The sequence below is a fragment of the Colletotrichum fioriniae genome (genome assembly GCF_027942845.1).
Source record: "Colletotrichum fioriniae strain IMI 355084 chromosome Unknown scaffold_21, whole genome shotgun sequence".
In the NCBI taxonomy this organism is placed as follows: Eukaryota; Fungi; Ascomycota; class Sordariomycetes; order Glomerellales; family Glomerellaceae; genus Colletotrichum; species Colletotrichum fioriniae.
This window is the reverse complement of record NW_027076857.1, coordinates 216,112-241,089: the sequence shown is the minus strand read 5'-3', so window position 1 is coordinate 241,089 and position 24,978 is coordinate 216,112. Positions and strand designations below refer to the sequence as shown.

Genomic DNA, 24,978 nt, shown 5'->3' with positions numbered 1-24,978 from the left:
TGGCTTTATCCAAACTCAACGCTCATGTCTGACAGCCAGCCATAGATGTATAGCCGTTAAAGGATGCATGTAAATCATATCTCAGAAGAGTTCGATGTGAAACCTGAACGACATCTACGGGTGAACGCATTTGATTATCTCTGGAAAACCAAAGCGTGATGAAATTATTAAGGTCTTTATGTATACCGCCATTTCCCATTTCGCCTGCCCTTGTTTTTCTTGCAAAGAAGAGCCAACCAAACTCTAGATATCAGAGACTGAATTGGCAGCCAGCCACCTGATGCTTTTTTCAAAAGAATCACCCAACCCGGGCGGGCCATCCCATCACTATATCCTCCCGTCCATGTCCATCCAGGCCCCGTTGAAGACCTATTTGTAGTACGCCTTATCCGTTGTTAAAATACGCATCCTCCCTCCCTTCGCTCCCAGTCGTTACCCGGCTTGCTTATCAAACGTTGGAGGGTATGGATGGTCTCTCCGCCTCCTCATCAGAGTTCACGAGTCAAATGGGATGAGATCCAGATCCACGTAGCCAGCCTGGTCAACCTACTCCTGGCTGGCACTGAGGTCCGGATTCTTCTCCCACAGGTTGCGGAGGATGGCCGTGATACCCTCGTCTTCCTCTCCACCCACCAGACTCGACCCGCTGAGCCCCTGGACGCCCGTTCCCTCGTGAAGGGCCCGGCTGCTCTGATGGTCGTCGCCGTCGGCCTCGTAGCTCGATCCGGCCCCGTTGGTCCGGATGGAATATGCACGCGGGGTGACGGGTCTCCGGGTGGAGCCGGTACCGGTGCCGGTGCCGCCCGATGCCGCAGCCAGAGCCGCCTCATTCAGGCTCGAGTTACGCATATGTTGCCCTCCCGGCGTAACGCCTCCCCGTACCGACGCGGCCTTGCCGTTGCCATTGGCGTTCCCGTTGCGTGGTATCCGCTGCGTCTTGTTCGCGCGGTTCACCTGCGCGAGGCGATCCAGCGAGCGCACCACGGGATTCTGGAAGCGGCGGACGCTGAGGTACTCCATCCCTGTCCGTTCCAGCTGCTTTGCGACGCGTGGGTCGCGGCTCGCGCCGCCGTCGTAGCCCGGCCCGCCAATGCCGACCAGGGGACTTGCGCCCACTGCGCCCACGCCTCCTCCCACCGTCTGGCCTGGCTCAATGACGGAGCTGGCGCGCTGCAGATTGAGCTTCTGCTGCGTTCGCGACTTCTCGGCCGGCGGGGCGAAGCGCCTGCCTGACCGCGGCGCGAGCGCTCCACCGTCGGTATCGCGGTTTTTGCGAGCCTCGAGAGCGCTGTCGCCGTCTTCGTTGTCAGATAATGGCAGATCGCGGTGTCTCCCTTGGCGCCCGGATCCCGAGGACTGCGGTCGCCCTCGAGGAGGATTTTCCTCTGACCGCAAGCTCGCTGGCCCGGGTGTTGGGAGTTGGTAGAAGGATCCTTCGCGCGCCGCGCCGGAGCTTCCTGCGTTAACGAACCTCGAAATAAGCTCGTCGCCGGCGCTACCCGGTAAGGTGCTGACGTTGTGCGAGTCGCCTAAGGTCGAGCCGCGGCCGATGGAGTCGGGGGATGAGGAGTGGCCCCGCCGTGAGACGGATACTGTGTCTGCCGTCATCTTGGGAGGTGCGCCGTGGGAAGGGGTGCGTTGAAGTAATCTCGACGTCAGATAGGCCTTGTGCTGTACGGTCTCGCGGTCGGGCGTTGCTGGGACTAGGGGTGAAGATTGCGCCGCGGGAGTTTCTGCTCTGGAGTTATTCGCAGAGTTGCTGGCAGAGTTGTTGGCAGAGTTGTTCGCGCTGCTGCTACCGTCGTCAGGCTTCGCAGAGGCTTGTGTGCTGGCGAGCGATCCTCGTCTTGACAGGTATGGTGAAGCGGATGTGCTGGCGTCAACCCATTCGTCGTCTTGGCCGTCGTTCCCCAAGTCGAAATGGACCTGTGACTTTTGCGACTTGACCTTATTCACGGCCGGATTCGAGCTGGTTCTCTTGAGTTTCTCCACTGATTTGATCTTTGCGGGCTTGTTGACTTCGCCGTGGGATTTGTTCCTCCGTAAGCTCGTCGCGGAGGCGGTCTTGCTGAGGTTCGCGGAGGAGCTGTCGCGGGAAAGTTTCGCTTCAGATTGAACTCGGCGATGGCCAGCTGCGGAGGCGCGATTTCGATCGGGCGAAGGGGATGCTTGTCGGCGGTGATTGTTCAGTTTTGAGGCTGTCGAGCCATGATGTTTGTGTAGCGCTTTGGAGGAAGGAACGCGTGCATGTAGGCGACCGCCGCCGACAACGTGCTTTTGGGATTTCGAGCGGTGCTGATGATGGTGGTCTCGGTGAGCCTGGTCGCTGTTTGTCGAATCGCTCTCCTGATGATTGAGAGGAGGGCGTCTTGATTGGCTGGGCGCCGAAGATTCATCACCGTCTCTGTCTCTGTCTCGAACCATGGTTGCTTATTTGACCCCCTGGGGATACCGGTACTTGACGAATAGGTACTATGATGTGCCGTTGCAGCCAAGGTACAATGTCATGGGTGTCGACAGGTTTTTGGGGGTGGTAGCAAGGCTTGTTCTCTGATGCGCGGGTGCGTTGCGGTGCGGTGCGGTACGTTGCGTGGGCGTGGGCGTTCGGAGGGCCGATGAATTGCGGTGGTGGCTGCACTCGTTGCTGTTTCAATGAGGTAATGCGTCGAATACTACAGGGAGGGAGAGCACTGGAACTCCGGCAGAGCGCGCGGGATGGAAAAGGTGCGCCCAATTGGGGGCCGATTGCGGCGAGGAGTTGCGCAGCGAAAGGAATGACAACTGGAGGGGAGTTGTCTCGTAGGCGAGGTACAGTGGGCGTTCGGGTATCTGCGTTCTGGATAGGTAAGATAGGAAAGATTGCAAGATGCTGCGCTGTTTTCCTCCAGTCTGCGAGGAGAAATAAGTAGTGTAAAATGGGAAAGAGAGTGACGAAGAGAAAAAGGGCCAGGTCGAAGTTCCTGTCCATTTGTCTAAGGTACCCTTTGGCTAAATTACCTTAGACAAGGTACCCGAGACTATGGGAGGCACCCACGATTCCCTCTCCGCCGCTGGCTCCGGCGCCATTCAGGTCCATTCTCGGCATGCCACGCCCGCTAACGTCCATCGTCAGCACCTGTGGGTGCTGCTTTTAGGTGCGCCTGGACCCGACTTCAACCGCTTCCCACCCCTGCATTCCACGATTCCTAAAAAATCCCACATTTGAGTCTGGGGCGGCTGCACAAACCAGACGCTCTGTGATTGGCCAATAGCTGGAATGACGATGCAGTTGGTTTCCATTAGGTAGGTTGTCCAGGATTCCCTCATTATCACCACGTGACTCTGTCGGATAAGCTTCTTTCCGCAAATGGACGCCATCCCCAGTTTCCATGTCACAGATCAACCAGACGTATGCTTCACCATTCGACCTACATCCGCATCGTCACAGCAATTCAACGCTGAAACACCTTCAGTCACGATCGACCGCACTTTGAATATCCCAAAAACTCGATACGTATTCAAAAGTCTCAACCCGCGATAGAACGCTTCTGCAGCCGCCATCATGTCGGGCCAAATTGCAGCTTTGGAGGAGGATCGCAAACAGTATCAAGAGCAGGTGCGCAACATCCCGACCTTTAGACCTAATATCTGTTCTTCGCTAACTTGGCCATCACAGCTCGATGTTGTTCTCGCCGGCCTCAAAGATGATCCCGAAAATGCCGAACTCAAGAATCTTCAGGCGGAGTTGAATGACATGATTTCCCTCCTAAACGAGTCTCTTGCTGAGCTGCAGCCGAAGCAGGCGCCCAAGCCCGTACCCCAGAAAGCCCCCAGCCCGCCGGAGCCCGAGAAGTGGTCCAAGGAGAACCACCCAGCTTTCAAGAAGGCGGCCCCCGCCTCCGAAGAGAAGGAGGAACCGCCCGTTACGTACTCGGTGAACGACACTGTCATGGCGAAATGGGCTTCGGGCGACAGAGGCTTCTATCCAGCCCGGATCACATCCATCACCGGCTCTTCAACAGACCCCGTCTACATTGTCAAATTCAAAAGCTATGACAACACGGAAACGCTGCGGGCCAAGGACATCCGCCCCATGTCCAACAAACGCAAGGCTGACGGAGCACCAGCTCCCGCATCTAGCACCGCACAACAAACCGCTCGTCCGCCGGCCCCTTCGAACGGTGTCGTTACATCCGCAGCAGCTAGCTTGTACCCGGAGCAGCAAGCCAAGATTGAAGCAGAGAAGATTGCTGCCGATAGCGCCGCAAAGCCCCCCAAAGCCAAGAAGATTAAAGCCACGAAAGAATTGGAAAAGGGCAAATCCAAGTGGCAAGAGTTCAACTCAAAGTCCAAGTTCGGAAAGCAGAAGAAGGATAGCATGTTCCGCACACCCGATGGCGTTGGCGGCCGAGGTACGTTGCTCTCGTGAGACCAAAACTGAGGATGATGCTAACAAAATCGCAGTCGGTTTCACAGGCTCTGGCCAAGCTATGCGAAAAGACACTGCTCGCAGTCGACACGTTTATCAACAAAACGATGAACTCGACTAACTGGTGCCATAGCGTAGGAATGCGGGAGGATCATAAAGAAAGGAGGTTCAAGGCTTTGGCGTTCACGGGTGATTTGGCACTCTCGTTCTCTTCATGGTAAAGTGTCTTGTTTCCGCGTTACATAGGCTAACGGTTTGTACACATGTGTTTTACTCCCTCCAGACGACCATGGGATTATAATCTCATCTGGACTCTGCGCATCAAGCGCGGAGGGGTCCTTGTTACAAATACATGAGATGCCCAACTTCCCCAGCTTCTTGGCCACCTTGACTAAACATCTGGCTATACAGGATATCGTACACTTTTATTCCGGCCTCAGAACACGTCGCTTGCTGGCCGTCACATATCATTGGCGAGTTACGGTGAGCGGAGGTCAATCTTTGGGACAATATCCTTCGCAATCTTGAGGAAGATTTCCGCCCTGGCACTCGACGGCTCCGATACGACGGTGGGCTTGCCCAGATCCGCATCATCGCCGATGGATGGGTGCAGGGGGATGTCGCCTAGGAAGTTGATCTTGTGCTCTCTGCACATGCGCTCGACTCTTTCGTTGGACCCAAAAACGTGTGTGTCGCCGTGGCAGTGTGGACAGTTGAAGAGTGACATGTTTTGCACCAAGCCCAAAATATTGACATTGACCTTGTTGAACATGTTGACACCCTTGACCGCGTCCTTGACCGCGAGTGTATGGGGTGTGGTGACAATGATGGATCCTGGCTACTGTGAGCGGTGGCCAACGACAATTATGTGCCTAGTGCTGCGACGTTGAAACGTGACTTACCATCGAGTATGATCTGCTGTGTAATGGTGAGCTGCGTGTCGCCCGTGCCTGGAGGCAGGTCAAGCACGAGAACATCCAGTCCACCCCAGTCGACTTCGTGAAGTAGCTGCTGAATGGCCTTCATCACCATGGGGCCTCGCCATACCACGGCGTCATCCTCTGGCACGAGGTAGCCCATGGACATGGTCTTGACGCCGTAATTTGTCATTGGGATTAATTGGTTGTCTGACCGTAGTGTCAGTTGGCGAGCTGAAATGGTCAATGTGGTCTAGAGTCCCTACTTTCTGAAAGCCTAGGCTCCCCGGAGAGGTTGAAGAGTGTCGGAATAGAAGGGCCAAAGATATCGGTATCTAGGATTCCCGCCCTGTAGCCTAGCCGTGCAAAAGCCAACGATAAGTTTGCTATAAATACTGATTACTACTTTCTCTCTTTGCATAGACGTTTGATTTCGAGCTACGTGACCTACCTGCGACTGTGCTCTTACCAACGCCACCCTTAGCAGAAGAAACCGCAATGATTTTCTGGACGCCGGTTATTTTCCTTTTTACGGGCTTTCTGGGCCAGTTAGGTGGTGTGCCGGATTTCGGCAAGCCCTGTAGGTTATGTTAGTAAGTCTGAGCATGGAAAGGACGCATGAGAGTGAGAGTGAGCAAGAGTAAGAGTAATAGAAAGAAGCGTGAGTTGTACCAAGGGGTTTTCATGGCCCAGGACTCGAAGAGTCGACTGAAACGGACGGAATAGTGTTGGCCTCATTGTGCGGTCTTTGACAAGCGATCACAATCGCCTTGAACGTCAAAGAGAGATGCAATACACAATGCAATGGAAGAGACCCTGAAGACAGACTGACAATGCCTCGGGGGTGGTGATGAGAGGATGTAATTGATTGGCTCTACGTAGACTGGATCTGTTTGCGGAGTATCTTCGGCTGAGCGGTGGCTCAGCTTCATTTGCTTGCAATGGCACTACCTGAGACAGAAGCACATAGAACAATACAATTCATTGAGACTCGAATAATTTGAGCACACAATGCATCTTCACCCGATCGGGAAATACCAAGCAGCATTGTATGGCACCTCAGTTGGACCTCTCGGTGGTAGAGAGTCAATCAAGAGACTCACGTGATCTGGTGTAGACGACCCCACCGAACCTTCTCCATGGCTCGTGTACGTACCTTTTTCCATCGCGGTTGTATTCGCGATGAGAGGAACCTGAGCCGTGGACGCGCTTGAACCACTATCTCACTCATTGAAAGCTCTCATTCAAAAGTCAAACCCCACCACCCGCTAAGCGTGAGATCTCACATATGAAGAACTCATAGTTGTATTCTCCTCCAGTTCTCGCCTTCAATTTTCATATTACTGATACCCCTTTGTCATTCCCACGCTTTTTGTTTTCATCGATCCTGCCGGCTGGCACTCACTCTCGTTTTCTTTACGCCTGCCTTACCTCGAGAAGCTAGCAGCCGTTGCAGGGAAGTGTCGAGACTCATCTCCATCTAATATATCCGAAGCACCAAGACCGGTTCTCAAGGAGAGGGAGAGAGAGAGAGAGAAACATATATCACACACACAAACGACGCGATGTCTACCCCATCGGCAATGTTCGACATGACGCAAGGTCGTCGCGACCTGGCCGCCCTGCCCTCCGACTGGCAACAAAACATCAGAGAAGCTGTAAGTCCTTGCATTATCTAGCACCACTTCTTTATACTCTCGTACATAATCCGAGAGTTGGCCTCGTCATCTACCCGTCTTTCCTTCCCTTCTCATCCCTAGAGCAAACATCACTGACACACACCCCTCACCCAGTGGGAAGTCGTCGACCAACAAGGCCTCGGCTCCCTCAACGCGCGCGAGTGGCCCTTTGCCCTCCGCGCCATCGGCTTCGACCTGGCCCGCACAGAGACCTACGCCCTCCTCCTCGCCCACGGCGTCCCGCCGCACGATCACGACCCGTCGAGGGGCCCCTGCAGCCCGTCCCGCCTGCGCATGCCGCAGGAGCACTTCTCCGCCATCGCGGCGTGGCTGCTGATGCGCCGCGACCCGCAGGAGGAGGCCGAGGACGCGTGGAAGATGTTTGATCCTCGCGGCACGGGGCGGGTCACGCTCGAGAGTTTGAGAGCGGTGTGCGGCGAGGTGAATTCTACGCTGAGCGAGGCGGATATGAGGAGGATGATTGACATGGCGGATATCTCGGGTAAAGGATGGGTTAGTAAGGAGGAGTTTATTGAGGTTGCCAAGGGCGGGTTTGGACGTGGTTGAGTTTGGTCTCGTCCCTCGATGAGAGAGAGAAGAAGGGAGGTTTGTGATGGGACGGATGTGTTTAAAGGCCTCGACGAGAGTGACGGCGAGCCGACCATGCCAAACTTATCCAGGCACTGGGTTTACATAGGTTCTTTCAACATTGGAGCCAAAATGCTATTATAAATTCATTTTGTAACAGCGGCCACGCCCGCACTTGTGATAGTGGCTCCCTGAGCCGGGACTGAGTAATGCCTACGAGGAATTGGATTTTTGCTTTCCGCCAGCTTAGCCAGTCAGGACGTTGAAAAGAGGTCTGTTGCCCCCGCATCCCCCCCTCCCCTTTCCCGAGTTTCCTAGATCGTAACACCAGTCGACTTCCTAAGCGGCAACCCGGCCTTCTCATACGCCATGTCAATCATCCTCATCTGGCTAATACTATCCTCCCCATCGACCCAAACGCTCGTCTCCCTACCCCTGACGCGGTTGACAAACTGCTCCAGCTGATGCCGGTACGTGAACCAATACTCCTCGCCCTTGCCCGCCAACCCGGCCTCGTCAAAGGTATACGCCTTCTTGGACGTCTTCTCCGTCCACCTCTTGACCACCTCGCCCGAGCCCGTCCGCTTCACGACGAACTCGTCCACGACGTCGATGCGGTGCCAGATTCCGCCCAGCATGAAATTCGCAAACTCAATCGTGCGCTTCCGCGTCTTCTCCTGGCCCGCGGGCAACTTGTCGTCGTCGGCGACTCGAGCCTCCTTGTGAACGACGGTCAGCCGCGGCAGGCCCATCCCCAACGTCCCCGTCCGGAACGCCCCCTCGGCGTGCGCCGTCCCGCCGTTGGCCATCCGCCACGTAATGTCCCACGCGTAATCCGCCCTCTCCTCAGGCGGCGGCATCGTCTTGAATTTCGCCGTCAGACACTCCTCGGGCTCGACGCCAAACGTCTGCCGGATGCTCGAGACGGTATACGTGCCCAAATCCATCAGCCCGCCGCCAGCAAGACCGTACTGGAACCGGATATCGTCGTCTCCGAGCGCGAACCAGGGGATAAACGCGCGCGCATGCACGTGCTCGACGTTCTCCTTGTCAACAAGCCCCAGGAAATATTGCCAACTCGGCTGGAACCGGTAATGGAACGCCTCCAGCAGCACGGGTGCTGCGTTCTCCTTGAGCAGCGGCAGCCGGAACAGGGCCTCGGCCTCCTCGGCGTTGGAGACGGAGGGCTTCTCCAGCAAGACGTGCTTGCCCGCCTGCAGCGCCTTGAGAGCCCACTCGTAGTGCAGGCCGTTGGGCAGCGGGACGTAGATTGCGTCGATGTCGGGGTCGTCAATGACGGCCTGGTACGAGTCCTTCACGTCCGGGATGCCGTGCTTCGCGGCAAAGGCCTCGGCTTTTTTACGGTCGCGGGCGGCAATGGATTGGACTTTGACGTCTGGGTGAGTTTTGGCCGGGATGATGAGGGCCATCGGACTACATCTCGAATGAGCTTCCGATTGTTGATGATGAGGTTATTCGCAATATTTCTTTTTCAACGAAATGGTAAAGCCCGAGATGACACTTACGCAATGTTGGCTGCGCCGAGGACACCGAAGCGAATGGCGCCATCTTGCTTTGGTGCGACGGGCGGGTTGAAGATGAGATAGTTGCGGCGTAGGAAACCGAATACGGAGGCCATGGTGATGAAGGTGAGATGCAGAACGGGGGTTATGTGTGATTACAGATTACAGCTCAGTCAATTGAAGTCAGTTTACAACTCCAGTTACTCGCGAGTATTTATGAGAATTAGAATGAGACTCATTGAGTGATCAGTGAACCAACAGACAAAAGCAGGGGAAAGTTGATTAGCAATCTGGGGGCTAGTGTTGCAAGGCATGGGATGTTTCTCCTCACCGGCTTTGATCCGCTGACGGACATGAGACGGTGCAGCAGCACAAGGGAACGGAAGTGTTGGCTCAATCCCGGCGGGGTTCAATGGGCAACTTGGCCGATAACATCAAAGCTTAGTGCGGGCAGCTTATATTCGATTGCAAACTCTGGTCACATTATTATGAGGTGTCGCCGAGCTGGAAGTTGTTGGTTCAATTTGTCAAATATGGGCCTTGCATCCGTCGTACCGCTTCTGGCAGGTGTTTTCCGTGTGCACCGTTGACCGACCGTTGAAACCCCTGCAGATATCCTCAGACAAAACCCCGCCATCACTGCTGGGCATGTTGCGATGTGGGAACGATACATGTTGTCACAGTCACTGTATGCATAGGCCGGTTGGTTATCTCTTTTACTTCATTTTGAGAACTACGTAGGTGGGCTTTTTGCCATCATCATCCTACGGAACAGAGTAGACCCCATCCCATTTTTGGTCTCATCTCTGTGGAGGTATCACCCATTAACTCTTCCTTTACAAAACATCGTTGGCGTTGAAGTCGAACAGAGCCTGCTTGACGCGCTCCTTCATGGTCTTCTCGCCCTCACGTACCCAGACTCTAGGGTCGTACTTCTTCTTGTTGGGCTTGTCGTCACCCTCGGGGTTGCCAACCTGGGTCTTCAGGTAGTCGATGTTCTTGGTGACGTAGTCGCGGATACCGGTGAGGTAGGCCCACTGCAGGTCAGTGTCGACGTTGACCTTGACGACACCGAAGGAGATGGCCTTCTGGAACTCCTCGACGGCGGAGCCGGAGCCACCGTGGAAAACGAAGAAGACGGGCTTCTTGTCGTCGGTGCCCAGCTTCTGCTGGACAAACTCCTGGTGCTTGCCGAGGAGCTCGGGGTGAAGCTTGACGTTGCTGCAATGGGTTAGAGTTGTGTTTTGGAGGTTTTGGGGGCACACGCAACTTACCCGGGCTTGTAGACACCGTGGACGTTACCGAAACCGGCAGCGATGGAGAAGAAGGGGCTGATGGGGCTCAGGGCCTGGTAGATGGCGTAGATGTCCTCGGGCTGGGTGTAGAGGGAGTTGTTGTCGACATCCTCGTTGTTGACACCGTCCTCCTCACCACCGGTGATACCAATCTCCATCTCGAGCCACAGCTTCATCTGTGCGCAATGTGTCAGTGGCAGGCGCAAGAAAAAGGGCTTGACTATAGCTTACGGGAGCAGAGCGCTTGAGGTACTTGGCGGTGGTCTCGATGTTGTAGGCGACATCCTCTATGTGTTTGTTAGTTATGGTCTTGGGAAGGGGGTGATTGGAACTCGATTACATACCCTCGGAGAGGTCGATCATGTGGGAGGAGAAGAGGGGGTGGCCGGAGCGCTTGAACTCCTCCTCATCGGCGGAGATCATGCCATCGAGCCACGGCAGAAGCTTCTTGCTGTGGTCGAGGTCAGTTTGCTGGATCTTGGGATCGGGTGGTTGTGTAGTGCAAACTTACGCGCAGTGGTCAGAGTGAAGGACGACGGGAACGCCGTAGATGGGGGCGATAGAGGTGATGTAGTGAGCGGCAGCAATGGCACCGGCGACGGAAGCCTCCTGCTTGTCGGCGCTGTTGGGAATGCCCTTGCCGGCGAAGTAGGCGGCACCACCCTGGGAACTGCAAAGCTATCAGATATCTTGCTGTGGGGCGTGGCTGGTCTTGGATCCACGGGACTGGTATAGGATTTCTACGCACGTCTGGAGGATGATGGGAGACTTGGCTTCGCGGGCGGCCTCGAGAGCGGCAACAGCGGTGGAAGAGGAGGTCTGGGAGGCGGGGTCGTTGTTAGCCGATTGTCACCAAATATTATTTCCCCTCCATTCTTGGACCGTACGGCGCCAACTCGGCGCGCGTCACAGAATCGACAGGATTGGTCCTGATAGGGTCGGAGGAACCGGAGAGAAGCTACTTACGACGTTGGCAGCAGGAATGGCAAACTGCTTGGCCTTGGCGTAGTTGAAGAGCTTCAGGAGGTCATCGCCGTAGACGACACCAGGCTTGATGTTGAGCTCTGACAGGAGACCCATTGTGAATGGCGGGGTATTCGACGTGGGGTAGAAAAGATGTTCAGGTTGATTGCGTGTAGTAACTTGTCCAGAGTAGAGTCGGACTGTTCTAGATTGATGCTCAGAGGCAGAAGGGTAAAATAAAAGGTAAGAGAATATGCAGGGACAGGTATTGGAGAAGAGGAAGAGGAATTAACAGGAAAGTTTGGATCGGGGTCGAGGTGGACGTGGGCGAGTTATGTTTGATTCCCACGAGCGGGATTTTACTCGGGCTGAGCAGGACTGGTCCAGTATCCGTACTGCAGCTACCATGGAAGCCAGCCAGACCCGGTCCACCCTGACCGTCCGTCGATGGGCCACGCCTACGGCCAAGCATCGGTCCAGTTACCGGCGGGTGCTCTCCCACCTTGACCAAGCGTTGGCTGGTTGGCTGGGCGTGTTGCGTGAGGTGCGAGGTAAGGTACATGGATGAGACCGATTTGGCCGTGGTTTCCCCTTCAACTGCTCCGAGCTGGAGTACCTGACCTCACCTGCTGGTTCTGAGGTAAGGTACTCCGTCCATGAGGAGCTCCGCTCTAGGTACCAACTTCACAATGGAGTTCTTTCCAGGTTGGGGGAGGTACCACCACCGTCCACCAAGCATCCCATGCTCCCTCGTTCTTTCCTGCCTTTGGTCACTCCGGTAATGGGAGGAAGTGGATGGATCTGCCCTGACATCCATCTTCCATCTGGAATTGTACCTTCCCCAAGCATCGGTCATGAACATAGACCTGTTACATAGGTAATAAAGCATTGTAAGCCCTGTAAGGTACCTGGGTAAAAGATCTTAGGCAATGCATCATACCTACTTTTTACACACTTTTTACACCTTAATTACTTTACACCATGGTACCAAGCAACAAGTTGACCTGTGGCTGAACCCAAGCAATGCTTCCATTGAGAGAAACAAGTCATCAACAACACTGCGCCTGTCTCAACCTAACCCAATGGAACACCATGAGTTGTTGAGGGGCACAAGACACAAGTACCTCGACCGGGCGGACAGCAAGAGGGGGTACTTTGCACCAGCTACGAACAGCCCCTCTATTTCCTCTTACCACCACGTCAAACGCGACTAACCCCTCCCCCCACCCGGCCATCAAATTGACGTCAAAAAATTGATACTGCACCACTTTCTGCAGGGATCCAATCGTCGCCTCTGCTTTTTTTGGTCTGCTTTGGTCGAGGAGCCATCAATAATGGCGGGGGCCTAGACCTGACACCACCGAGACCGCCTGCAACAGACCACCTGAACCTGGACAAACGGTACGGATACACCTGCGACCTTGGTGCCATGGCGCGCCGACACCGCCATTGGCCAGGGCGCAGACTGCTGACAATCATGGCATTTGACTTTTCCACCTCCAGATCTCTCGGCCTTATTATTTTGTGTCCACTGCTGCGATATTTAATGTACAGTAGTAGCCCCGTCGCCCATCGAATGACTCAATTCTCTGACCTCTAGGGTTGCGACTATTATCATCACGCAGGGTGACGTCTCACCGAGACCCTATTCTCGGTGTAATTTTCCCATCTACACCTCAGATACTTGGTAGGTGGGAAACCAAGATGATACTCGGAACTGATGCTAAGATATTCTAGGGTCACTCGCAACAACGAATCTCCGCCTTACAACCCCTCCATCCCACCCACATCCATCCATGCCATCCCGACCAACCATTTCCTTACCTCATGCGCGCCGGGCCCCGGAAAAGCCAGACCAATCGCACTGACCCATGACGATAACCTCCTCCCGGGGACCATGAACTCATCCCGTCCGCTTCCCGTCCGCGCCTTTGCGTTTCCACCCCCATCCTTAGCTCATTGCCGAAGGCCCGGAAAGATGCGGGATCGTGCCTAGATTCCATCCTTTGTCCGCCGAAAACCGACTCTGCACGCCTTCAAAACGCCCCTCGACGCCATTCTTTCCTCGGCACAATCGCCCTCCAAGCCGCGATACCTTCTTTCATTGCCGGAAGAATTATCCACGGTTCGGCTCATCTCGTGTCTCTGATATCGTGCCTCTCCACTTCCAAGAACTCGACTGTCCACCTTCCGGCGCAAACACGAACTCGGAATCTCGAATCTCGGGTCCAAACCACGAGCTTGCATATTGCCATGTCATGGCCTCGCATTCTTTCAATAACCGTCAACCAATGAATGATGTCGAGTCTGGGAATCTCTTCGAGCTCGTCTATTCAGTTCTACCGCCGTCTTGATCAAAATCTAGCACTCGTCATCTTCGCCAGTGTTCCATCCCGGGAAACGCTGACCACCTCGGCCATCTCTCCGGCCTTGCCATGTCTTCATTAGCGCCGTCAAGTCATGGGTATGTATCCGTACGTCCTGCTCTTTCTCGCCTCGCTATATACGACCTCCCACTCCAGACCAGAGCACCCTTTCCGAACCCAGCCTCTCAACTGCCCCTTAGTCGAGATCCAGATCCTCCATTGCCTCCGCAACAAAAGTCTGGTCCGCTTGACGCCCCGAAGATGTCCGCTCCTCCGGCCGCACTCCGCCATCATCCCCAGCTTCGCTAGTGCTGCCCTCGCTCTCCGTCTCCGGTGGCGTCTGCAGCCCCGTGGCGTCTCGCGCCCGCATGTTCCGCTTCAGCATGCACATCTCCACCGAGATTCCCGGCCCGAACGCACACCCCACCACGTAGTCCCGGGCTCGGCCCTCCGGTGCTACAGCATCCATGTCTTTGGATCGCAGCCTGTCCATGACGCTGAAGATCGTTGCCGAGCTCGAGTTTCCGTGATTGATATATGTGTCGTAGCTCGCCCGCATGTGGTACGACGTGATGCCCATCGTCGCCTCTGCCCCTGATAAGATCGTCGCGCCTCCGGGGTGCATCGCCCAGTCGAAGTCTTCGGGTTTCTGGTAATTCGGTGGTAGCGACGGTACGTCGGAGAGCATCTCTGCAAACGTCGACGGGATTGCCGCCGATGCGAGCTTCGGTACTCGTGGGGTAAGAATCACTTTCCAACCTGAATTGCTTTAGATACGATGCTTTGGCTGCTTCACCATGGGGTTCTTGAACTCACCAACAGGATCGACATCGAAGCCGAGGTCCTGGTCTGTGTCGGGAATGATCTTGTGCTCCCACCCCAACAAGTCGTAGACGGGTTCCGTTGGCTCGCCGACGCCATTGCTAAGCACCACGGCGCTCGCGCAGTCAGAGAAGAGGGCGACGCCGATCCGGGTCTCTTGCAACTCGTCGATGCTGTTGAGTTCGCTGCGCACCATAGTGGTGCTGACCTCGAGCGCGACGCAGAGTATCCTCGCAGGTTTCCCGCGCGCCTTGTGTCCCAGCGCCAGGTTCGCTGCCGTCCGCAGCGTTGCCAGTCCGCCGCTGCAGCCGACGCCGTGCAGCAGGACTTTTTCGACCTGGTGCGTGATGCCGAGGCCATTGACGACGTAGTGGTCGAAGCCCGGGTTGGCGCTGTCGGTGCAGGTTGTCGATACGACGTGGGTAATTTCAGAGAGGTCGATGCGCGCTTCTTCGATGGCTTTGCGGGATGCTTCTACGGCGAGGGGTACGCCATCGCTCATGAAGACCTTGTGGAGTTCTGCGATGGAGGGGGCGTCTTTTTGGTTGACAACTTCGTGTTCGTGGGTGCCGATGGAGGAACGGTAATCGATGCCGGTGAATCTGTTGATGGAGAGAACCTTTTTCATGCTACACGGGAGCTCTGGTCAGAAGCAGTAACAGTATGCCCAATTGCGGTATCCGATGCTTACGAAGGTGATTCAGGGTAGAACTTGTTACTGAGGTAGTCTATTGAGTCTGTCTTGAGCGAGTAGGGCGGATACTGGCTAGCGACGCCAATGATGGAGAGACCAAGCTCCCCAAATGTGTTGGGAGCCGCCATTGTGTAGATTGTGTGAGCGAGAGTTGCGATATGCGGGGGAGGGGTAGCTTAATTAACTGTTCCTCTCAATTGGATGTGGCGTTGTGTTTGTATTATGTGTGTTATATGAAATTTGACCTTCAACCAGAAAAGATCCAAGGTCAATGGCAGGTTGAAGGAGAGAAAGAGAGCTTGTTGAAGCTCTAGAGAAGCTGCGAGAGGCCTTTGGCAAGGGGGTAGAGCTATGTGCGACTCGCAATGGGCGTTGGCGCAAGAGAGACAAGGATGGATGCGTGCTAGTAGTTGAGGTGCGTCTTGGGAGTGATGATATCACTGCGGACGAACGGCAACACAGGATTACCAGAGTAAAACGTAGAACACCAACGATGTAGCGCGGATAGAAATGTTGGTCTGATGTATTGTGCCAACGTGGTGTAATTCGTATGTTGCCAACGGGAGAAACGATGGACAAGGCGAAGGCGGGTACGGGCTTGAGCTCTACCTTAGGCCTCTAGCATGTCGATTTTGGGTGTGCTGTAAAGGTAAAACCAAAAGTCGGTCAGGTTGTGAAATTGGTCAGGCCAGATTTGTGTGTTCAGAGCCAACAAGGTAGAGAGCGAGCGGGAGGAGGCGAAGAAAGATAATGGACGAGAGAGACAGGCCCGTCATGCATTAAGGAAACATAATAGTGACGCCGGCATTGAGCATGGGTGGTGGTGGTTGGTGACTTGGATGGTGGTGGTGCCGTGGCCGTGGTGGGTGGGATGAGGCAAAGGCGACTGGGGGGTGGAGGGAAGAAAAAGGACAGTATCCGTATGTAAGGAAACACAAGCGCCGGTCGTAGTTGCACTTACGAGCTCAACAAAAGTGGTTGGCCAAGAGGAGCTACCCTTGCCGTACCTTCTCCGTATGCGCGGTGCTCTCTCTACCTGCTGATTACTAGGCTCACGTTAGACCACGATGCTTTCTCTCCAAAGTCCAGACACTATGGGCACATGGACACGGGGAAAATAGAGAGGGAGAGGCGGCAAGACGGGGGCTGGCCAAGAAAGCGCGCCGCGTTTGCTTGTGGCGATAATGACAGTGTGGTGTGGTCAAAAAAACTGGTCACAGTGGGCGAGTCGGGTCGATATTCAATACCAACTAGAGAGAGAGAGAAAGAGAGAGAGAGAGTCGGAGGAGTTGTTGCACCGTTTCGTTTCGCAATCATGTTCTCCCACCCCAATCTTGGATTCCCCCGACTCGGGGTTCTGCCTCATCCTGGAATTTACGAGAGACGAGAAGCCCCCCGGAATGACTTCCGTGCCCGGATACTGCTCAGGGGTCCAGCAGTGCAACGCTGCAGTGCGGTTAGCTTGCAAGGTTAGAGGTGAAAAGTAGGGTAGCCAACCCCGGAACTGAAACATTGTCTGAATCCCAATCTTCGGAGCCGGGCTCACGCGAGGCGGCGAGGAGATGTAGTTTTTTCTTCTTTTTTCTTGGGGTGCTTCTAAAAAGAGGGATACTTGCTTCCCCTTCTGTTGGTCCTGTTGGTCTTTGGATGAAGGGGAGTCCTTATCGCGGGCGAGCATCATGATCCCCGTGCGAGATTGATCTAGTAAAGGAAAGCTACACATACATGATTAGCAGGGCACGAAGGTTGGGAGCTCTTATGGGGTTGCTCGTGAGTCGTGATGCACCATGGTCGAACAATCTGGCTGCACTCCGTGCTAGGTACCATCTGCACCTCGCGCTTTCAATTCTCACTGCCCAAAAGTTGGTGGGTGTGAAGGGTCGTTCCTGGATGGGATCGGCCGCCAGCCGTCAGGAACCAAGATGCGATTATTGGGGGGGCCATAACCTGACATGCGTTGAAGTACCCAAAGAACTGAGCTGGGTTGGTTGGAGTCGCACTTCTGGATGCTGATGGTTGGAGACGTGTCTGTGCCAGTTGGTGGCCATTCACCCATTCTTTTTTTCTTCTTTTTTTTTTTTTTTTTTTTTTTTTCGTCTCATACCTTTGCTGGAGACTTGCCATGACCAAGAGGTCGGCATGTCTCATCCGATACTGTGTTCCATCCCAAGTCACTCTCCTACAGTCTTCCCGCCTCTTGCTTTCCACTCCATGTCTTCTAGAAACGGAACTGGTTTGGGAGTCCGTCCCGCGGCCCGCGCTCGTGCTGTCATCTCGTTTTCCTTCAACCTCTCTGAATGTTACCAAGCAGACTAACCGTGGCCTCCGTGTACATAGATTGATAACGTCGATGATGATGCACAGAACAGATCGTTCAAGAGTTGTGGAAGCTTTCATGCGAAAAGACACGCGGCATGATTCATGACCTAGTTCCAGGCTCGTCGCTCGCGTGTCTTGGGTAGAGCAGATCAGGGGGAGACAGGGGGCTTTCAGGCGCCTTACGAGAGTTGCAGCTGCTTGGAAAACCCCCAGTAGCTTAAATTCTCAACCTCGGCTCCTAGAGCTTTCCGAATCGACCGCCATGGCACCAAGCTTGCGGTGCATTTTTCATGCGTAATCAGCAGGGTTGCTGGTCTTCTTCTCTTGAAGAACCAGTCAAACGCACCTCAATGGAACTGACCAGGCCTCAGAAGGCATTACAGGTACAACTTTGTATGGCACAGCTATGGATCTGTACGAATACTCTGTACAGCTGTCTACAGGGCGATTGAGCCTGATTCGCGGCATCCTTCAGGATTCTCGTTTAACCAAGGCACGTGTGTTAGATAAGGTAAGATATCTAGGTAATGACCAATTGTAAAAAAAAAAGACAAAATAGAGTAACATGTAAACTCAAACTCCATCGGAACCAAGGGTTGTTACAATCATTCTTTACGAGCAAAGCCACTGCAACTTACGTTGGAGCCGGAGGAAAGTTTCTGAAACAAAAGTATCAATCCCTCCGCTCGGACTTTTGAGTTGCTCCACGGCCGACCGAACCTTTCAAGTCTCACCGCGCCGGTGAACCTTTGCGGATCCGGTCAGCTCCGGATTTTGAACTCCGGACCGACCGTCTCACTCTTCAATCAGAAAATACTGTGTATGCCGTAGCAACGGAGAAAGAGCATTAGTGGTTGAAGCCTGTAGGTAGGTGCCAATATTAACGAATTACAATGATCGACCAAGGTAGTAACGCAGACTCAAAAGCTTACTGCATACAATAGTTCCACTCACACACACTCACCACGTTCAGCTCCCAAGCTGGGGGGCTGACATACCTAGACGCATCACCGATACAACCCTCCACACGATGCTGCCGCCAACGATGCAACCAGCAAAACTCCCCTTCCTCTTCCACATCGCCATCGAGACCGCCGCCGCGTGTTCCTTTATCCTCAGGCCCGGCAGTCAGCTGACTAACCCACCGGTCGCCGCGCAGCTGGTCCTGCAGCAATTCGGAGGGCTGCTGCTGACAACGAATCTGATCTGCCTCATCTTCGCATCGCGGCCGTTTGACGAGACGAGTAGGCACGTCGCGGCGGCGCTGGCGTTTTGGCATGTTTGGCCGTGTTGGCGCGCCTATGTGCGCTTGACGAGGCCTGAGGTGGATGGTCTGGGGAAGGAGAAAGGAGGTGAGGCGAAGACGACACAGAGGACTCTTGGAGGGCCGGCTGTTCATCTCGCGGTGCATGTAGGCATGTTTTTGTTATTTGCGTGGACGGTGTTTATGTGATGATAGCGTTAGAAGGAGATGTTGCAGTGATGGTCTTTTGAGATTATTGATGCAAGATTCACCGCGGTGGTTTCTCTCGTGGCCCAGTCTATATCGTCGGGATATCTTCATATGAATGTACAAAACTTTTTAATGCCCAGTGACCCTATTTGGCTATTCACATTCCTACACGTTCTTAGTTGCGAAACAGCCGCAGACCGGCTTCCTCGGCATCAACCTCCTCATCATCCTCCATCTCCGCATCAGAAGCCTGCTCGCCGAGCTCCATCTTCTGGCCAAACAGGGTACCGAACAATCTGTCGACGGCATCCTGCTCCCACGCCCTGCGGTCCTCGGGCGCCATGAAGTTCTGCAGCTTCTCGTGGACGTTGAAGCGCATCTTGCGGCCCTTGCTCGCGCGCCTGTCGACGTGCTTCTTGGTCTTTGCCTCCTTCATCGCCGCCCACCGCACCGTGGGCTGCGCGCCCGAGGCGCCGGCGCCGCCGTTGTCGGCGGTGCGCTGCTCGACGAGCTCCTTGAGGAGGAGCTGGTAAAAGTCGGCGTCGTCGTAGATTTCCGGGTCCTCGTTGACCTTGGCCGCGACCTGCGCGGGCGCGCACGAGCGCGGGGTGCGGGTGCGCTTGATCATGCGGTCGGCGCCGAGGAGCTGCTCCTCGAGGGAGGCGACGATGGACGTCTGCGAGGAGATGAGGTTGCGCGACTTGACCTCCACCGTGGCGTTGCGCGTCTTGCTGGACCACGTCTCGAGCACCTTTTTGCGGTACTTTGCCGCGCGCTCCTCGGCTTGCTGGATGCCCTCCCAGATCTCCTGGCTTGAGGTCGCGGCGTCGAACGCTTCGCCTCTCTTGCGCTTGCCGCCAGCCTGCTGCTGCTGCAGCTCTGCGGGGAGCAGGCTGGCGCGGAAGCTGTCGAGGGTGTTGAGCAGCTTGAGCGCCGCCTCCTCGGCCGCCTCGTACGGTTCGGAATTTTGCTCTTCTTCGTCGTGCTCGACGGTAGGGTACGAGTTTGTGGCGACGAGGGCCTTTTGCAGCCTGATACGAATATTGAGGAGGCCGTCAAAGGTCTTGCGCTGCTCGCGGACGGCGAGACCCTTTTGGGCGTCCTGCTGCGCGGCGGCGGAGATGGAGGCGGCGAGGACCTTTGAGCCTTCGTTCATGAGCCTGCGCTGCTCGGCTCTGGCGTCGGCTTTGGAGGACTTGCCGCGAGGCTTGTCGTCTTCGTCTTCGTCGTCGTCGGAAGCCTCCTCGGAATCTTCCTCAGATTCTTCGTCTGAGCCCAATTCATCTTCCTCGTCCTCGTCTGACCCTTCCAATCCGTCCGTCAGGCCTTCGTTGTCATCAGAGCCGTCCATCTCGTCGTCCTCGTCATCTAATGCAGCACCCTCGCCGTCCTCGTCGTCATCCTCTTCTTCCTCGTCAGAGATGAAGTCAGCAGCGGTGGGTCTCTTGCTTCGGCCTCCCTTCTTATCCTTGGGCTGCGAACTGCCGCGGAAAGCAAAGGCCTCAAGTTTCTCATCGTCGCTCTCGCCAAGTGCGTCGTCGCTCGAGATCTCGACGTCTTCATCTCCGGCAGCTGCTGTGTCGGCAGCCAAGTCGGCGGCGTCCGGGTCGTCGTACTCCTCGCCATTAGAGTCCAGGTCCTCCTGCGCATCCTCAAACATCTCATCGTCGTCGCTCGAGTCGTTCAGTGCATCGCGGCTGACGCGAGCGCCGCGGTATTTCGGACCTAGCGAGACACCCTCCTTTCCCCGGAGTTTGCTCTTGCTGCAATGCGAAGTTAGTTAGTCCCCAAGCTATTTATAGTTGTGTTCTCTTTGACGTGTATCGTACCCGACTGCGACATAGTGCTCGGTGCCGGCATTCTCATCTGCGCTTTCTTCACTGCCGCTCTCTCTTTCGCTCTCATCGACCTGCTCAGCCTCAGGATCGAGATCTAGAAAAATGTTAGAGTCAGTACTGCAATGAGGTTCTTAGTAAATTTTCGTATACCCTTTGCTGGCTTGTCTTCCCAGTCGGATGTTCTTCTACGCGCCGACATTGTGTATGTGGTTTACGGCTTGTATGTAACTCACAGAGGGGCCCGCTGCGCAATGCTGGGTGAATTTTCTGGGCTTCAAGAAACTTTTTGGTGGTGAGGTGCGGCAGAACCAAGAACCCCACCACGGAAGTTTGGTGTATTATGTAAGCTCAGCTCGTTGACCCCTGTACACCTATAGTGAGTTGCTATTAGAAGTGGTGTCGGCCTGTTCGGTAATACTCTAGGACATGCTTTCGAGTCAATGGCACTCAACCTTGAGAGAATAAAATATCTCAAGTCAATGAGTATCGATTTTGGGACTTAAAAAACGTCTAATAGACCTTGGCCTTGGAACTTTCGACTTTTAGAGCTGGAATCTCCAGGTCTGGGACAACCTGCAAGACGTATCGGGGTTGGAAATGATTCCGTGTCTACCTACCTATTAGCTGAGTGGAAGCCTGCCCTCCAATACCGGCACTCGGACAAGCACAAGGCAGCTTTATCTTCTAGCTGCGGATCTGAGAGTCAATACCACGCCCTTTAGCGGTTCAGCCTCGGTTGACAGCCTGGGCAATGGGCGCAATGCCGTCATTCGAAATGAAAGCCTCGATAGGGCGGCCAATCATTCAAGGATCGCATCACGTAAAAGTGGAATTTATGAAGATAAGGCGTGACCGGGCGCCCAGCCGGTCACGTGAAGGTCAGCGGGATTAGCTGAGAGCAGGAAAGCCCCGATACCCGAAAAAAGAAGTGAGGCTAAGGGGGGGGGACAGTGAGGTACCCAAGTACCTGCCTGTACAAACAGGGGAGAAAATCGCCATTACTCGTCTGCTCCCCATCGCTCAACAGTCGCTCACGATCGAACGCGAGAAACAAACAAAAACAGGTCCGCCGGGGGCCTCGCCATGCGCAATGGAGCAGATTGATGCGCAGGTCAGCGACTTGCGCTACTTGACCCAAGCAGCCGTCCCTTTGCCGCCTGACCGCGCTGCCACTGCCGCCGCTTATTCTCCACACAATCACTCTGTCCATTCCCCCCTTTCCGCGACCCCCGGAGACAATTCCGCACAACAACCAGGGGCCTCCAGAGGTGCAACTCAAGTTGGAACGCCTGGCTCAAGCTCCGTAACTGGTTCCAAGAGGAAGTCAGAGGATGAGAGCAATGCTGCCAAGCAGCAGAGAAGCAAGAGGAATCGGGTGCGTAGTCTTTGCCGTTGTTATACGTCCTTCAGTCTTTGCTATTACCTTAGCTACCCATCACCTCCTCGTCCTTGTCATACTTATCCTGTGAACATCCTTTCCGCTGTGTGCCATGTCATTGATAAACTTTGTGGAACTCCAGAAAGCTAATTGCCGCTGTAACAGTACATATCCATTGCCTGGTAAGGATACCTCCGTCCCGGTCATGTCATTGGCATGCGTCCAGCCGAATACCATTGCGACTCCTTCTCTTCGTAGTTGGAGAACCATGGCCCAACTGTCTATCTTCACAATTCGCTGGCTGCCATAAGCTTCTCCGAGTCTCCAAGCTCATCTGGGGAAAAAAGACAAGATCACTGACTCGGCCCATGCTCTTCCAAACAGTAACGAATGCAAAAGACGCAAAATCAAATGCAATGGCGAAACTCCCTGCCAACGATGTGGCAATCTCAACCTGCAGTGCCTCTATGCCCCGAACTGCTGTTCCAACAGCTTCAAGGACTCGGACGAGTACAAGACCATGACGGAGCAAATGGCCCGCTTGCAAGAGCAGGTCGATAACCTTTATCAGAATATGAATAATCTCCGTTCCGAAACCCTGCGTCTGGCGCCCATCCAGGACAAAGTATTACATTTCCCCTCAAGCACAGTTCAGGCCTCCCCGGCGAGCTCGCTGTCTCCCCTCCACCGGCCTGAGTTGACCCAAACGAAGCAGGCAACTTTCCGTGGCCCCACCAGTATGGCTTACAGTCTGGACATCGCCAATACTACCATTCACAACATGGGCTACAAGGGCATTGGAGAGGACGAACAAGGCACGCCGCTGGGTGTACCCGAGGACAGTCCTTTCCGAATGCCTCCTCAAGAAAGCCAAATCGATCCCTTGTGGGACTTTGGCAAGGACGAAATGATTCGATTGTGTCGACTACATGACGAAGAGGTCGGCATCATGTATCCCGTCATCAAGATACCGTCAGTCATTGAGCATGTCCGTCACCTGACGGCTTACATGGAATCAGCCCGAAAGCAGGGCATCACACCAAATCTCAACGACGACAAGACATTGCAGCTCAAGATCGTTATGAGCTGCGCTCTTGTGGTGGAAGAGCACGGGCACAGCGAGAAAGCGTGCAAGCTGATTGACAGCATGGATGTCGTCCTCAACCGGAAGCTCATGGTCGAGGCGGTCGACTTCGTGAGTCTGCCAGCCCTATGCCTTCTCGCGGGCTACAGATTCCTGGCCAACGAGGAAATCCTGGCATGGCGCGTCATGGGCCAAGTCACTAGGCTGTGCTTGGAGATGGGCATCCACAGGACAACCGGCATCGCGAAAATCAAAAACGAAGAGGATAGAAAAAACGCTTTGAACAGTTTCTGGTCGGCCTACGTTCTGGACCGGCGGTGGGCCTTTAACACTGGCCTGCCGTTCGTCGTTCCGGATGAAGAGATTGATCCAGAACTCCCCATGCCTGTGAGTCACCCTGCGTCAGCATGAAATATCTAGGCGTGTCCTTTCTCACAGCCACATAGGAAGAGTATCCGTACTTGGTTGCTATGATCAGCTATTCAAGGCTGGGAGCCAAGGTCTGGCGTCAAGTCACGGATTTTGGCCCTGTCCTAGCCCGTGAGCTCCGTCATGAAGACATGGAGCAGTTAGACCAAGAGATCCTTCAATGGTACGAAAACGTACCAGAAGAGGTCAAACTACGCAACTGGGACAAGGAGAAGCAGATGACCTCGACTCCATCGTATAACCTTCAACGCCTGCGCATTTGGACATATCTGCGGTTCAACCAGGTTAGTATTTGCTGTATCGGAGATTGCGTGCGTGGCTTTCATGCTGACTTATCTGCAGATTCGCATCTGGCTGTATACACCAATCCTGCATAGCGCAACTAGCATCATGGGCCACTTTGCCCAAGCTCAGCGTGTAGTCGACCTCGCGAAAGACACGATCCGCTATCTAAGCCATCTCAACAACACCACGAATCTGTATCGTAAGATTCAAGTATTCTACCACCAGTTCCTGACATCGGCAATCTCTGTTCTCTTCCTGGCTTCTGTCCATGCACCAGTGAGGTTCAGCTCCACATGTCGAGAAGAGTTCTACATGGCCCTGGAGCTTGTCAAGGATCTTTCCGCCAAAAGTTGGGTGTCACAGCGGCTGTGGCGTACAATCAGTTCGCTCAAAGAAGTTGCACCAAGCATTGGTCTTCGCAACTTGCCAGATGAAGATGCACACAGCTCCGCGGCTCTTACGATGGCTGGACTCGCGAGTGGCGGACGCATGCCAAACAGCCCGGCCGGGATTGCGCCTTTCGGACGCTCATCCACAACCCCAACGATACCCCAACAACAAACACCAAACTTGGATACGGCCCAGTCGCCAAATAACGGAGTTCGCATTCAAAACGAGATGAGCCGCATTTTCGAGGGATACCTGGGGCTCAACGGCTTCGCATCTAATGGGGACGATGGTTTTGGTGGCCAGTCCGACGCCAGCATGCCGACAACTACTGCTGTATCGAACCCATATGTTGACAACGTCTTCAATCACTTTAGGGAAATGTTCTAGTGTTTGTTGAGCAGCTGCTTTACACCTCTAATTTGGAGGATCTGTTCACTTCATGTATCTAGCGGAGATTCAGCGCCTGCTTCCACATCTACGCTGTACATATTGCATTGCACCAATATCAGCTCAATCCTCAAACTGTCGTTCCCTCAATCCTTTTGGC

General features: G+C 54.6%; 9 protein-coding genes across 9 annotated transcripts; 3 read left to right on the top strand and 6 right to left on the bottom strand.

Annotated features, from left to right (window-relative positions):
• Nucleotides 1-546: 546 nt before the first annotated feature.
• Nucleotides 547-2,424, bottom strand: N0V96_012112 (uncharacterized protein; the record flags this gene model as incomplete). The annotated part of the gene is made up of 1 exon (XM_053198438.1): nt 547-2,424. One exon carries the CDS (start codon nt 2,422-2,424, stop codon nt 547-549), a length of 1,878 nt encoding a protein of 625 aa, XP_053044092.1.
• Nucleotides 2,425-3,541: 1,117 nt separating this feature from the next.
• N0V96_012111 (uncharacterized protein) lies at nt 3,542-4,529 on the top strand (the record flags this gene model as incomplete). Its single annotated transcript, XM_053198437.1, has 3 exons — nt 3,542-3,595; nt 3,656-4,391; nt 4,444-4,529. The coding sequence occupies 3 exons, from the start codon at nt 3,542-3,544 to the stop codon at nt 4,527-4,529; spliced, it is 876 nt and encodes a 291-aa protein (XP_053044091.1).
• Nucleotides 4,530-4,886: 357 nt separating this feature from the next.
• Nucleotides 4,887-5,518, bottom strand: N0V96_012110 (uncharacterized protein; the record flags this gene model as incomplete). The annotated part of the gene is made up of 2 exons (XM_053198436.1): nt 4,887-5,242; nt 5,311-5,518. The coding sequence occupies 2 exons, from the start codon at nt 5,516-5,518 to the stop codon at nt 4,887-4,889; spliced, it is 564 nt and encodes a 187-aa protein (XP_053044090.1).
• A 1,372-nt stretch (nt 5,519-6,890) lies between these two features.
• Nucleotides 6,891-7,571, top strand: CDC31 (Calcium-binding component of the spindle pole body (SPB) half-bridge; the record flags this gene model as incomplete). The annotated part of the gene is made up of 2 exons (XM_053198435.1): nt 6,891-6,983; nt 7,119-7,571. The coding sequence occupies 2 exons, from the start codon at nt 6,891-6,893 to the stop codon at nt 7,569-7,571; spliced, it is 546 nt and encodes a 181-aa protein (XP_053044089.1).
• A 335-nt stretch (nt 7,572-7,906) lies between these two features.
• N0V96_012108 (uncharacterized protein) lies at nt 7,907-9,231 on the bottom strand (the record flags this gene model as incomplete). Its single annotated transcript, XM_053198434.2, has 2 exons — nt 7,907-9,026; nt 9,119-9,231. The coding sequence occupies 2 exons, from the start codon at nt 9,229-9,231 to the stop codon at nt 7,907-7,909; spliced, it is 1,233 nt and encodes a 410-aa protein (XP_053044088.2).
• Nucleotides 9,232-9,951: 720 nt separating this feature from the next.
• On the bottom strand, nt 9,952-11,490 carry FBA1 (Fructose-bisphosphate aldolase 1; the record flags this gene model as incomplete). The annotated part of the gene is made up of 7 exons (XM_053198433.1): nt 9,952-10,336; nt 10,390-10,586; nt 10,642-10,697; nt 10,755-10,861; nt 10,922-11,080; nt 11,159-11,229; nt 11,377-11,490. The coding sequence occupies 7 exons, from the start codon at nt 11,488-11,490 to the stop codon at nt 9,952-9,954; spliced, it is 1,089 nt and encodes a 362-aa protein (XP_053044087.1).
• A 2,445-nt stretch (nt 11,491-13,935) lies between these two features.
• On the bottom strand, nt 13,936-15,383 carry N0V96_012106 (uncharacterized protein; the record flags this gene model as incomplete). Its single annotated transcript, XM_053198432.1, has 3 exons — nt 13,936-14,498; nt 14,556-15,190; nt 15,253-15,383. 3 exons carry the CDS (start codon nt 15,381-15,383, stop codon nt 13,936-13,938), a joined length of 1,329 nt encoding a protein of 442 aa, XP_053044086.1.
• Nucleotides 15,384-19,202: 3,819 nt separating this feature from the next.
• On the bottom strand, nt 19,203-21,064 carry BFR2 (rRNA-processing protein bfr2; the record flags this gene model as incomplete). The annotated part of the gene is made up of 3 exons (XM_053198431.2): nt 19,203-20,790; nt 20,857-20,959; nt 21,016-21,064. 3 exons carry the CDS (start codon nt 21,062-21,064, stop codon nt 19,203-19,205), a joined length of 1,740 nt encoding a protein of 579 aa, XP_053044085.2.
• Nucleotides 21,065-21,968: 904 nt separating this feature from the next.
• On the top strand, nt 21,969-24,818 carry N0V96_012104 (uncharacterized protein; the record flags this gene model as incomplete). Its single annotated transcript, XM_065759507.1, has 4 exons — nt 21,969-21,976; nt 22,736-23,714; nt 23,774-24,040; nt 24,099-24,818. 4 exons carry the CDS (start codon nt 21,969-21,971, stop codon nt 24,816-24,818), a joined length of 1,974 nt encoding a protein of 657 aa, XP_065611890.1.
• Between the last annotated feature and the right edge of the window lie 160 nt (nt 24,819-24,978).